Genomic DNA, 13,711 nt, shown 5'->3' on the forward strand with positions numbered 1-13,711 from the left:
TGCCTCTGACTCACACGCTTTCCTGCTTCTCTTCTTGCCGCCGGCTCTTTCTGGCCTTGTAGGGAGCCTCACACACAGCCTGGATGGATTCTCTATCTTCATGCCCAGTTCCACTCTTGCCCCTGCAAACAGTTATCCCTTGGCCACCATTCAGGTCAAGACTTGATACACTGATGGCACAACCTCCCTCAGGAGGATGGATCCGAAAAGATGCCTGCACAGACCCTGGGAGTGGGTGTGGAGCTTGGGGGACAGGGAATCCTGGGGCGCTGGGAGCCTGGTCTGGCACGTGGGATGTGGACTCCTGGGGTGGCATGTCTCCTTGGTGGTAGAGACTGCATACCCCGCGGGGTGGGGTGCAGTGGGAGGAGGGCCAGAACAGGCCCTGGGAAGCAGAGGCCCCTTGTCAAGGTTCAAGGGCACTACTGGGTTCTCAGCACCAGTGCTTTCTGAAGAAGCCTTGGAGGCAGAAAGGAGAACTGCAGCTATTTGAAAACTGGCCCACTTGCCACTCCCGAAATTGGCGGCTTTTCACTTTTCTGCAGCCCCTTCTCCTTCCACAGGAGCAGCACGCTACTGTCAGTCATGTTGGTCTCATGCAGGGGTTCTCGTGAGGCATTGTATCAAAATCTGCAGCCGAGGTGGGGAGAGGAGGTGTGTGTAGTTTCTAAAATGCTTCTCTGCAGGCTCTCATCGGCCATCCTAGGGGAGCGATCCTCCACCCCATCCCCTTGGAGAGGCCTTAAGTTCCTTTACCTGCCTGCAGAGAAATGCTAGGAAAATCATTTCTGCCATGGCATCTCTTTAAATTTGAAAGTCAGGAATTATGCTCTGAGGACCTCTTCAGAAGAAATTACTTTCTAGCTAGATTTCATGCGAGCACTTTACTTTTGTCACAGTGGCGTCCAGCAGCTGGAGGGTCTGTCAGCCATGGAGGTGGAAGTCAGGTGCAGCTGCAGCGGCTGCCGCCACAGAAACAGCCCAGCATGCCCAGGGTGCAAAACCTCAAGTTCAACTGCAGAAGAGGTATGAGTCTAACATCAGGTACAAATAAGAATTTCTCTTTATCGATGCAGACACCAGTAGACACAAGCTGCCTAGGAGGAAAGGTGCTGGGAAAAGCCAGTGTGGAAGGAGCGATTTTCTTGGCTTCCTTTCAACAGCTGTTAAACCATAGATTTTACACCCTCCTTCCCCACTGGATCCTTCCCCGCAACAGGGCTATTCTTAAAAGACACAGAGTTGAGTACAAACAGTCTGCAAATTGTGTTAAGAATTTGGTTCTGGAATATGTCACATAACACAAATTATATATACTGGAAATGTATTTACGAACCTAACATAATTATGCCTATGAAATGTATGTTCTATACAGGATAATGAATAACTGATCTACCAAGAATTTCTATAGGAAACTAGAGTATTGTTTTTCATCCCTTAACACAGTGAACGTAATTATAAAGGAAGTAATAGGATTTATCATCTATTAAAGAAGTGAAGTACACGTTTCATACCTCACCTCTTCTGCTGCTGGTGGCTGGCAGTAGGCATGGCATTATTGCAAGGGTCCTCTTTAGTAACAGGAGTCACAACTGCTCCCAAGACTTCCTCTGTACAGAGGCAACAGAAGACTCTATAAAGGGAAGTTATCGAGATGAGTACATAGAAACAGCACCCTTTAACATCAGGCAGAGTGAGAGAAAGTAGCTGGGACCTATTTAACTCCATGACCTTTCTGCTAGATCACACATTGTTTGATGAAAATTATACAGGTATGAATATATATATATATATATATACATATATATGTATATATATATCTTTTTTTTTTTTTGAGAGAGTCTCACTCTGTCTCTCAGGCTGGAGTGCAGTGGCACAATCTCAGCTCACTGCAGCCTCCACCTCCCGGGTTCAAGGAATTCTCATGTCTCAGCCTCCCGAGTAGCTGGGATTACAGGCACATACCACCACACCCGGCTAATTTTTGTATTTTTAGTAGAGACGGGAATTCACTATGTTAGCTAGGCTGGTCTCAAACTCCTGACTTCAAGTGATCTGCCTGCCTCGGCCTTCCAAAGTGCTGGGAATACAGCTGTAAGCCTGTAATTTTTTTTTTTTTGAGAGGGAGTCTTGCTCTTTCACCCAGGCTGGAGTGCAGTGACTTGATCTTGGCTCACTGCAACCTACACCTCCCAAGTTCAAGCCATTCTCCTGCCTCAGCCTCCCAAGTAACTGGCATTACAGGTGCATGCCACCACACCCAGCTAATTTGGTATTTTTAGTAGAGATGGGGTTTCACCATGTTGGCCAGGCTGGTCTCGAACTCCTGACTTCAAGTGATCCACCCACCTTGGCCTCCCAAAGTGCTGGGATTACAGGCGTGAGCCACCGTTTTTATTTTGAGAATGAGTGTAGCACTGTCACCCAGGCTGGCGTGTGGTGGTGTGATCATGGCTCACTGCATCCTTGAACTCCTGGGCTTAAGCGATCCTCCTGTCTCAGCCTCCCAAGTAGCTAGGACTACAGGTGCACGCCACCACACCCAGCTAATTAAAAAAAATTTTTTTTCTTGTGAAGATGGGGTCTCACTTTGCTGCCTAGGCTGCTTTTGAACTCTTGGCTTCCAGCAATTCTCCTGCCATGGCCTCCCAAAGTGCTGGTATTACAGGCATGAGCCATGAGCCACTGTGCCTGGCCAGAACCAAAATTTTCTCTTTTTCTTTTCTTTTTTTTTGAGACAGAGTCTTGCTCTGTCGCCCAAGCTGGAGTGCAGTGGCACAATCTCGACTCACTGCAAGCTCCGCCTCCCGGGTTCACGCCATTCTCCTGCCTCAGCCTCCCGAGTAGCTGGGACTACAGGTGCCCGCCACTACACCCAGCTAATTTTTTGTTTTTGTATTTTTAGTAGAGATGGGGTTTCACCATGTTAGCTAGGATGGTCTCGATCTCCTGACCTCGTGATCCGCTCGCCTCAGCCTCCCAAAGTGCTGGTATTACAGGCGTGAGCCACCGCGCCTGGCCAAAATTTTCTTATTGTATATTATTTTTTGCTATATGATCATGGGTATGATGATTGAGTACTGTGTAACCTGAGGTTAGTTGGGGATGGGCATTAGATACCTTCTTCATCTGGCAGCCTGCCAAGCACGGCCCATTCCATTTCTCCTTGCCCCTCCCAGCCCCTCTTCCCACCTCAGCCATATGTACTGAGGGTTGGGATTTGATAGAAACTGAAGAACTGATTCAGTTTGGAATCCTAGAAGAAAAATTATTTCATTTGTGTGTTATTCTAGTGGCAACTCATTAATATAAGTAGGCTTAATATTATTAAAATTAAATGAAAATCTTTAAATTCTACTAAGTAACTTTAGATCATATTTATATAAAATAAATGGGATCATTTTAGAGAATACAGATAGGCAAAAAAAAAAAATAAACATTATGAATAATCTTACCACCCAATATTTTTTCTCTCTCTCTCTTCTTAAAAAAAAATAGAGACGAGGTCTTACTGTGTTGCTCAGGCTTGTCTTGAACTCTTGGGGTCAAGCAGTCCTCCTGCCTCAACCTCCCAGAGTGCTGGGATTACAGGTGTGAGCGACCAGCCAGGCCAATTTTGTCTGTATGACTATTAATATTCATTCTGTATGTATTTAGCAAGATGTGACCATACTGTACATCATATATTTATAATGCCCTCTTTTTATTTACTTTATCATCATATAAATATTTGTCTATATTATTTTAGTAACTGAAGAGTATTTTATTAAGTCATAAACTACCCTGTCCAACATTCTGGGACACGTAGGTGATTTCTAGTTTTTTAATATTAGAAATGGTGAAGCAGTGAGTGTCTTTGTGGATTCTTCTGGTGGAAGACATTATGAAGGCATTGTGCTGCTTAATGCTTGGGCGGGACTAGACTGCAATACTAGAGTAGACACTACACTAGGCTAGGAGTTGACAGATTAGTTCTGTAAAGGGTTAGGTAGTAAATTTTTCAGGCTTTGTAGGCCCAACTCTCTCTTTTGCTGCTATTCAACTCCGCTGTTGTAGTGTGAGAGCAGCCATAAATATTACATAAACAATGAAGGGAGCTGTGTTCCAGTAAAACTTTATTTACAAAAACAGGCAGTAGGGGTGTATGCGTGTACACAGATTTAGTGCATGGGCTATAGTTCGCCAAATTCTGTTCTAGAGGCGTCATAGACCCACAGGCCAATCATATCTTAGAGGTTTAATGAAGAGCTGGGATCTTACTACTTTTTCTTGAGGCTGACCATATAGAGTAGAATAGAATTATTGTTTATTAATTGACAAGCTTAAGTTTCTATTACGTACATTTAATATTTCACGGAAAAACCTTGTATTTTGAGAGTCCTGGGATATAAAAAATGGCAAAATGTTGAAACCTTTCCAAGTGAGAAGTTTTAAATATATTTTGCTGTATACACTTTTATATTCAAACAAACGGAACATGAACGTTCAGACCTTGGTCTCAGGTGTATTCTGTCTGGAGGGAGAGGAGATGGAGACCCTTGACTAAAGCTTTCACTTCACATTCTGGAATAGAGGGGTGTCAGACTGGGGCTTACTAATGCGCTATTCATCATGCACAACACAGTTTTGAATTAAGTGCATGTGTATTTAGGTATTTTCAAGTCGTGTGCGTCTCTTTCATGTGTAAGATCAACATGCGTTTGCAAAACCCTGAGCAGGGCAGACTAGCATCCCCTTTAAAGCCACTCTTGTTCTGAGCTCAGGTGTTATAGATGAAAAACAGCTCTAAATCCCGTTTGCACACTGATACCATCTGTGGCTTAGGTAAGTCTTGTAGCCTGAGGTTTTTTAACCAGTAATCTGTTAACTGGCAGCAATCCATGGGAAAATGCACTTAATTTATTGTGAGTCACAGATTTTGAGGGCAAAAGACAGGATCCCAGGAGAAGACTGGTGGTCTAAGTAGAAAGATTAAAGGAATATTAGTTTCACAAAATAATGCATCTGGAATTTTCAAATATCAAGGAAAGAAAACTTAACACACCCGTTAATGCAGTTGTAGGACTCGAGCATGGAAGAGTTATATAACAACCACATCTTCAGTGCAGTTGCTTGGTTTTTTTAAAAGGGGATTAAGCCCTCTTTCTCTAAGACAGTGATTCTCAATAGGGGGAAGGGGGCATTTTTGCCTCCTGGGGCAAGTTTGGCAATGTCTGGAGACATTTTTGGTTGTCACACTGGGGTGGGGTGTGTGCTGTTGTCATCTACAGGTAGAGGCCAGGTATGCTGCTAAGCCTCCCGCGTTGCACAGGGCAGTCCTGTACAACAAAGGACTCTCCAGCCCCAAACGTCAGTAGTGCTGAGGTTGAGAAACCCTGGTCGAAGGCAATGATGTGGAAAGGGACCTTAGTTAATCTTTATAATGGGGTATAAATGAGAAAATCCCTGACCTCATTGTAATGCCATATTTCTCCTTCCCCAGGAATTGATTCGTATTCTGAAAAATTAGGTTGAGAATTCAGATTTTTACCTCATCCACTTACAACAGGTTTGATCAAGAAAACAGTGCCCACCTGTTTACATTTGACATCCCCTGCTGCCTTACATTATTGCCAAATGTTGTTAATAATTGTTTAAAAATTGCCCATTAAGATGTCATCATAAGCCTGGGGCAATGGCTCACACCTGTAATCTCAGCACTTTGGGAGCCTGAGCCAGGAGTTTGAGACCAGCCTGGGCAACACGGCGAGACTCCGTCTATATAAAAAATTTTAAAAGTAGCCAGGCATAGAGGCATGTGCCTGTGGTCCCAGCTACTCAGGAGGCCGAAACAGGAGGATCACTTGAGCCCGGGAGGTCGAGGATGCAGTGAGCTTTGTTTGTGCAACTGTACTCCAGCCTGGGTGACAGAGTGAGACCCTGTCTCAAAAAAACAAAAACAAAAAAGATGTCATCATAGTATCATTAGTTTTCGAGCACATAAAGAATGTTTTTCTATACAGGCTCTGTCTCAGCAGCGTTGGTTCAGTAACTGCAGTAGTCAGAGGTAGTCTGGTGCAGGAGATTCAGGAAGTAGACCCCTCAGCATTCATAATAACAGTGTTTAGATAAACTTCAGCCTGGTTATTTTTCAGCTGCTTTATTGAAAGTGAATAGAGGGTATTACCATATAATGAAATATTATTTAGCAATAAAGAGGAGTGAAGTGTACTGATTCACGCTACGACACGTAGCATGAACATTTTATGCTGAGTAAAACCAGACACAATCATGAACATTTTATGCTGAGTAAAACCAGACACAATCATGTGATTCTATTTCTATGAAGTGTCCTGAATAGGCGAATCTATAGACCCAGAAAGTAGATTAGTGGTTGCCAAGGGTGAGAGGGGAGGGAACGGGGAGTGGCTTTAATGGATACAAGATTCTTTGTGGGGTAAAGATGTCCTGGAGTTAGTCGTGATGGTTTCCTGCCCTTCCTTATGTATTAGAAACCTCTGAATTGTTCAGATGATGGTGAATTTTATGGTATGTGAGTTATGTGTCAATTTTTAAAAATGAAAAAAAGATGAATGAATGAATGGAAGAAATGCTCCTTGTTCTTTAGCTCCCCAGTTATTGCCATCCCATGGCTACCTGTTCATGGGGACACACAAGGTCTTCTGGTGGCTCCTGGCAGCATACCAGAGGCACCTGGTCCTGCACCGGCTTCACCTTGCCCTCTGGCGGGGCTTTGGAGTGGGGAGCTCCTGGCCTGGCTCACTTTGGGCTGTGTTGACTCCGGAGCGTGATCTGGATTTTAGGTTTACATTTTTGCATAGTACTTTGTTTTTTTAAGTTTCCAGAAGCTGCTTGACGTAAAACTTGTTATGGAGCTCTGCTTTCTTTTTGCTTTTTCCTGTTCATTCAGGGGTTGATTCTGTAGCCTGGGACTAATTCGAACGTTAGCACCGGTTCTTGCAGGAATTATCTACACAGTGAATTTACATGCAGGATGGAGAGGAGAAGTTTATCATAACAGGAGCCATGGATGAAGGAATAGAGGGAGGTCCTGGAGAAGGAAGCAGAGGAGCAAGCAATAACTTCAGTCAGTCTTGGTGTGGTGGCTCATGCCTGTAATCCCAGCACTTTGGGAGGCCGAGGTGGGCTCCCGAGGTCAGGATTTTGAGACCAGCCTGACCAACATGGTGAAACACCATCTCTATTAAAAATACAAAAGTTAGCCTGGGTGCCTGTAATCCCAGCTACTTGGGAGGCTGAGGCAAGAGAATTACTTAAACCTGGAAGGCGGAGGTTGCAGTGAGCTGAGATTGCACCACTGCACTCCAGCCTGGGTGACAGAGTGAGACTCCATTTCAAAAATAAAATGTAAAAAATAATTTCAGTCAGTAGTCATTTAATTTAATACTTGACTAAAGAGACAGGAGCAGATGCAAGAGTGGGGATGGGCTGGTATTAGACTGTGGAGATTTAAAATTATGGGGGAACCCTGCCCTGTGTAGAGTAGAACTTACCGTGTGCCAGCACATGCTAAGTGACTGAAGATGTTACCCACTGAACTCTCAAAACAGCATTTTGAGTAGGTGGTGGGTGCTGTTTTCCAGATGAGGAAACCTCAAGTTGGGAGAGGTCAGGTAACCTCTGTATTCGTATGGCATTCACATGTACAGGTGCTTTAGCCGCAAGACAATTTTAGATTTCTACCTTGACTCCCAGTCCCTAAAGATTCGATCTCTGTTCAGGCTGAGACTTTAAAAGGGAAACATTTCCAGCTGAGTGAAGACTGATATCATGGATTAAGCCAAAAGACAAAGGTCCGAGTCTGAGCTGGGACCATGGGGAACTGGAGGCCACAGATGTCCCTGAATAGGTATCCATGTGATGGCAGTGAAAAGAGCTGTAGTATTTACCTTTGTACGTAACAGATTAGATAAGAGTTTGCTGGCTGAACCAAGATTCCACCCTGGAAGAAAATAAGAAGTGTGACAAATCAACTGTTGTATTTTATTTTATATAGGAAGCCAAAAACTGGAATATTAATGCTAAACATGGGAGGCCCTGAAACTCTTGGAGATGTTCACGACTTCCTTCTGAGACTCTTCTTGGACCGAGACCTCATGACGCTTCCTATTCAGAAGTGAGATATATATAAACACCTTGATTATAACCTTGGCACTACATTGACATGTGTCTCTCAATTCTGTAGTTTCAAACCAGTAAATAGTTTTAATGCATATCTGGTAATGGTTAAACAGCAGCATTGTTTTCTATTGGATATCTGAAGGATATGGTATCAGAAAATTGCAGGGGGAGAGAGCAAATAAGTTAGTGAGGATTCTCCTTGAGCCCTTTGCTCCCCAGAGCCCTGGAAGTTGCAGTTGTCTTGACATAGCATAAGTACCTTTAAAGATTTTTAAAGATGTATTTGTACTTGGCACTTAACGGCTGATTAACACTCAGGGAAGCAATGATTATTATTCATTTGTACTATAAATATGGATTGTTGCTGCCCTTCTTTTCCTTTCATCCTTCTTTCCCTTCTTCCTTCTCTCCTTTTTCTTTCAAAATAGATTTTTATTATGAAAAATTAATACATGCATGCGATAAAAACTACAAATAGTATAAAAGTAATTACAGTAAAAGGCAAGTGTCCCTTTCACCCTGCACTCCCAGTTATCCAGCTGGAGGAAAGCGCTGTTACATCCAGAAATAGTCCATGCATATCCAAGCATACACATACATACACACACACACATGCACATACATACATACACACACACCGTCCCCCACTTTGTTACACAAATGTGAAGGTACTTATGTACTATATTTGAAACTTTGCTTTTTTTTTTTTTTTTTTTACATATGTATACATGTGCCATGTTGGTGTGCTGCAGCCATTAACTCGTCATTTACATTAGGTATATCTCCTAATGCTATCCCTCCCCTCTCCCCCCACTCCATGACAGGCCCTGGTGTGTGATGTTCCCCTTCCTGTGTCCAAGTGTTCTCATTGTTCAGTTCCCACCTATGAGTGAGAACATGTGGTGTTTGGTTTTTTGTCCTTGCGATAGTTTGCTGAGAATGATGGTTTCCAGCTTCATCCATGTCCCTACAAAGGACATGAACTCATCCTTTTTTATGGCTGCATAGTATTCCATGGTGTATATGTGCCACATTTTCTTAATCCAGTCTATCATTGATGGACATTTGGATTGGTTCCAAGTCTTTGCTATTGTGAATGTGTAAAATTAACACTGTATCTTGTTTCATAACATTATATCGATATATAGGTCTGGCTCATTTTTTGATTACTATTTAGAATTGCATCATATGGCTGTAACTTAATTTGTTTAATCCATGCTTCGTGGTGGACAATTAGGTTGTTTACAGTGTTGCAGTGAACATTCTTGTGCATACATCTTTGCTCCTATATGCAAGTGTATCTATAAGATTAATAGACTTTATTTTTTAAATTAAGAGAAATGTCTACTTCATTTGTCTTATATCCTAGTTCTCGTTAGGTGTGGGATCAAAATGTGTTGCGCCAGTAGCTGGCACACATCCAGGGTTCTCTGCATGGGTGTTGTGTGTCCTGAATCTTCAGGTGTGCTACTGGAACAGCTTGTGGAGCACAGCTGGGTATTCCTCAGAGAGGGTATAGCTTTAGCTCCTTATTCTACAACAAGAGAGCTGGCTATTGTCAATGACCTCAAGCTTCTGTTTTAAAGGCTTAATCTTGTTAGGCTCTCTAAAATTTTGCTTATTTTTTTTTTTATTGAGTAGAAAACATTTCTCAGGTTGCTAAGGTGGAATAAAATCCACTTACCTGTATGTTAAATGATTTAGTAAGCTGGCACCATTCATCGCCAAACGCCGCACCCCCAAGATTCAAGAGCAGTACCGCAGGATTGGAGGCGGATCCCCCATCAAGATATGGACTTCCAAGCAGGGAGAGGGCATGGTGAAGCTGCTGGATGAACTGTCCCCCAACACAGGTATGGTGTTTCTTCATTAACATTTAACTAGATTAGTTCTTTCGAAGTAGTTATGAAATTCAAAAGAGTAGTAGATGCTAAATGCTTCATATGTACTGGCAACTCAATTTGTGGTATTTCTACATAATACATGGTCACTTAATTTAGGTCTCCAGGCATTATCCCTTGACCTTTAGCCTTTGCTGTGACTTCTTACATTACAAGTAAAAAAAGCTAAGGATTTGGGACATGAGTTTCAAAAGGAAGTTCGAGATGTTTGTTAAGTTGAGCTAGAGTATAAGGCATAAGCAACATACCATGAATAAAAGATGCATATATCATTACACTGGAAAGAAATCTTTGGGAAATGGATTGAGGCTCCTGCTATTGCCTTTTCTTTCTGGTTGGATAGCTGATTAGAATATTTAGAGCAGTATTAGCTAGCTATCATGGAAGCCACAGGACACTAAGCAACTCGCAGTGATGCTTTCAGCTCTCAGAATACCACCATGGTAAGGTATTGAAGGTCCTTGTTGGACGTGGCACCAAAAAGAGGATTATGCACTCTGAGAACCTCTATCCAGAATAATAGTGTGCAGAATGAACCACTAAATGTATGGATGAAGTAAAAATGCTGTATTAAACACATCGAAGACACAATTGATTGCAGGACACCCTGTTTTTGTATAATACTAAGACACAAAAGCACTACCAGTTAATTTTAAGACACCATCTATTGTAGACTGGACTGATATGAGAAATGTTAAAACCAAAAAAATGTACATCTTAGGACACATGAATTACATTCATTGCAAATATATCTTAGAGCTTTGGGATCAGGATAGGTGTGTGACACTGGGAACCCTCAAGGAGAACAGCTCCACTAGGCAGGACCAAAAGGAGCATTTCACTCTTTTCTGACATCACCGAGTAAGCGTCCACTCCAGCTGCTCTCAGAATCCACCAGTTCCCATGGCACAAAGTAACAAAGGGCCCTGGCCCCTTCTCAGATCACCTCACTTCGAAAATTGTTCAACTGTGCCTCTGCATATTCGGCTTGCTTCCTGCTTTCAGCTGTGGCTCAAGGGCATTTCTTTCTTTCTTTCTTTTTTTTTCTGAAGTGAATATAAACTCAAGATTTTATTGTCTTCATAATAAAAGATGACACTTAGAACTGGATCACTTGGCCCTTTCTCTTCTTATCTCCTCCCAGTTCAAAATGCTTGCATCTTTTAATAGCCAGCGTTCTCTCAGATCTGCACTTGGGCTCAACGCACTCAAGCCTTAGCACAATCTTCTTTGTAGTTTTAGCCTTTTTCTGGAAAATCGGCTTGGTTTGCCCACCATAGCCACTCTGCTTCCTGTCATAACGCTGCTTTCCCTGGGCATACAGAGAATCCTTGCCCTTCTTGTACTGTGTCACTTTATGGGGTTGGTGCTTGCCACACTTCTTACAGAAAGTCCGGTGGGTTTTAGGGACGTTAACCATGCTTGCGTGAGCGCTATGGGCACGGAAAGCGGCTCAAGGGCATTTCTTATGCAGTTCCTCCGTGCATGCCACAGTGCACCTTTAAAATGTCAGCCCTCCATTCACACCTACTTAGTAGAGAACAAACTCCAGTCATTAACAGTTTATCATTATCAGAGGTTTCCTGTGGGCCTCACACGGTGGCCCACACCTGTAATCCTAGCACTTTGGGAGGCCAAGGCAGGTGGATCGCTTGAGCCCAGGAGTTCGAGACCAGCCTGAGCAACATGGTGAAACTCTGTCTACACACACACACACACACACACACACACACAACAACAACAACAACAACAATTAGGCATGGTGGTACACGCCTGTAGGCCCAGCTATTTGTGAGGCTGAGGTGGAAGGATCGCTTGAGCCAGGGAGGTTGAAGCTGCAGTGAGCCATGATCATGCCATTGCATTCCAGCCTGGGAAACAGAGTGAACCCTGTCTCAGAAAAAAAAAAAAGGGTTATTGTGAACCAGATTTGCAATTGCTATGCTGTCTTCAGTAGGAAGAGGAGGCAGAAAGGTTCCCATTTTTCCTGTTTTTATGTTACTGTAGTACCCATCAGTATAAAGAACCCCAGTGAGCATGGGAGTGGGGCACACCCCAGCTGTTTGGGAGGCTGAGGCAGAAGGATTGCTTGAGCCCAGGAGTTAAAGCTCTGGTAGAGTTGTCAGACTTGAAAAAGCAATACAGACAGAAGGGCATCCTTCCCGCCACCTCCTGTCTCTGGTGAGGCTGCTGGGGTACCTCTCCATCTCCTTCTTATTCCTCTTCCCTTCTGATCCTTTCTTTCCTATCCAGTTGTAAAGTTTACTTTTGAACTATGTCTATTCATTTATTTCTATTAAGAAAAATTCTCTTTAGGCCAGAAAATGTGATGATTGCAAACAGATAAACACGTTTCATGCTGTCATTTTTTAGGGAAGGGGTTGTTGCTTGGTAGCCAGTGTGGATGTTTTGAGACTTGCACTGGTTTCATAGAATTGACCAGTTAACTAAGACAGTGAGTTATATCAGGAAATGGTTTCATGTAGTTACATTGCATTGCAGAAACGTAGAGAATAGATATGGAAATAGACAAGAAGTGTAATCTTGTGATGGAAAGTCTAAATCTCAAATATGCTTTACAAATTATAGTTTAACTGTTTAGCTTGTAACTGCTTTTAGTGAAGCTGTAAGTAAGGGCTGCTCATGAAATAATTCTGTTCTTTTCCGGATGCAGCATGGGTAGGAGTATGGGTTCTATTCTCTGATGGTGTTGGCTTCCCTGCTCTGGTTCAGGCAGTTTACTTACTTCACTAAGCCTTAGCTAGAAAATGGGGATGGTAACAGAACCCAACTCCTAGATCCTTGTGAAAATTAAATGAGATAATCATGAAAGGCATTAACATGACAAAAATTCAATATACATGAGCTTTTTAATTCATCATTGGCACAGGGTTCATGATCTGATACAAATTAAGAAGCATTTGCTACATATTTCAAACTTTTCTTTCAAAAAATCATGTACAAGTCAGACATTTGAACTATTATACATGCTAAATTAATGAAGTTTTTGCTGTTTAAAAATCTAGTTTCTCTGTCTTTTAGTAGTTCTTGCTGAAGACTGTTCATTGAACAGCTGCTCTGAGGGTAGCTAGGCTAGGCCAGTGAGTGATGTGTTTTGGGCTCACTCTGGCCAGATGTGCCCACGAGATGTGGCACTGGTTAACATCAGAGAGGCTCCTTCCTATCCTTGCGTCCTTCCAGGGACAGCCAGCTGCATTGTGAAACCCACCCTGATGGACACGGGTTCTTCGTGAACACTGTTTGTTGGTTCCTCAGGATATGCCCAGTTGGAGAGTACATTGCCGCTTTTCTCCAATATGTGTTTACAGGTTGTCTGTAGAAAGCATTTAGAAAACATTATCAGTTCTTTCCAGGGTATTTTACTCTGTCTCACTTTAAAATGTGGCCACCTGCCCTGTCTTTATCTGCAAGTGCAGCCTTTCTACCTCTTAGTATACACGATTTGAGGAACTCCCAGACCCCAGGCATTTAGACTGTAACCTTCAGATACTGGACAGGCGAAAAGAAAATGTGAGAAGCCGGTTGACCTGCAGCACTGGGGATATCATTCTGATCATCGTATTGTTTCAAAGTAGATTTGAAAGCAGTTTCCACTTGCTTGCTAAACCTCAGCTCAGATCACCAAGAGTTGCTTCAAGGGATTTGAT

The 13,711-nt window shown here is 42.8% G+C and overlaps 2 protein-coding genes across 8 annotated transcripts in view; one reads left to right on the forward strand and one right to left on the reverse strand.

The window, feature by feature from the left end:
* Nucleotides 1–13,711, forward strand: part of FECH (ferrochelatase) — a 38,209-nt gene that overhangs the window by 5,749 nt on the left and 18,749 nt on the right. For 4 of the 7 annotated variants that reach the window (XM_055298051.2, XM_055298061.2, XM_055298070.2 and 1 more), the window contains 3 exons: nt 900–1,026; nt 8,018–8,137; nt 9,847–9,995. In XM_055298051.2, coding sequence (XP_055154026.1) covers nt 900–1,026; nt 8,018–8,137; nt 9,847–9,995 — 396 coding nt within the window. Of the gene's footprint in view, nt 1–899; nt 1,045–8,017; nt 8,138–9,846; nt 9,996–13,711 lie in introns of all 7 variants that reach the window. The other 3 variants (XM_055298089.2, XM_063640992.1, XM_055298045.2) reach the window with 2 other exon arrangements.
* LOC129492795 (large ribosomal subunit protein eL42-like) lies at nt 11,096–11,499 on the reverse strand. Its single transcript, XM_055298099.2, has one exon. It carries the CDS (start codon nt 11,461–11,463, stop codon nt 11,143–11,145), a length of 321 nt encoding a protein of 106 aa, XP_055154074.1. The 5' UTR covers nt 11,464–11,499; the 3' UTR covers nt 11,096–11,142.

The sequence above is a fragment of the Symphalangus syndactylus genome, chromosome 1 (assembly GCF_028878055.3).
Source record: "Symphalangus syndactylus isolate Jambi chromosome 1, NHGRI_mSymSyn1-v2.1_pri, whole genome shotgun sequence".
Classification (NCBI taxonomy): Eukaryota; Metazoa; Chordata; class Mammalia; order Primates; family Hylobatidae; genus Symphalangus; species Symphalangus syndactylus.

Excerpts from the sequence above, each read along its gene's own strand:
- LOC129492795 (XM_055298099.2), bottom strand. The coding sequence starts at position 11,463 with ATGGTTAACGTCCCTAAAACCCACCGGACTTTCTGTAAGAAGTGTGGC.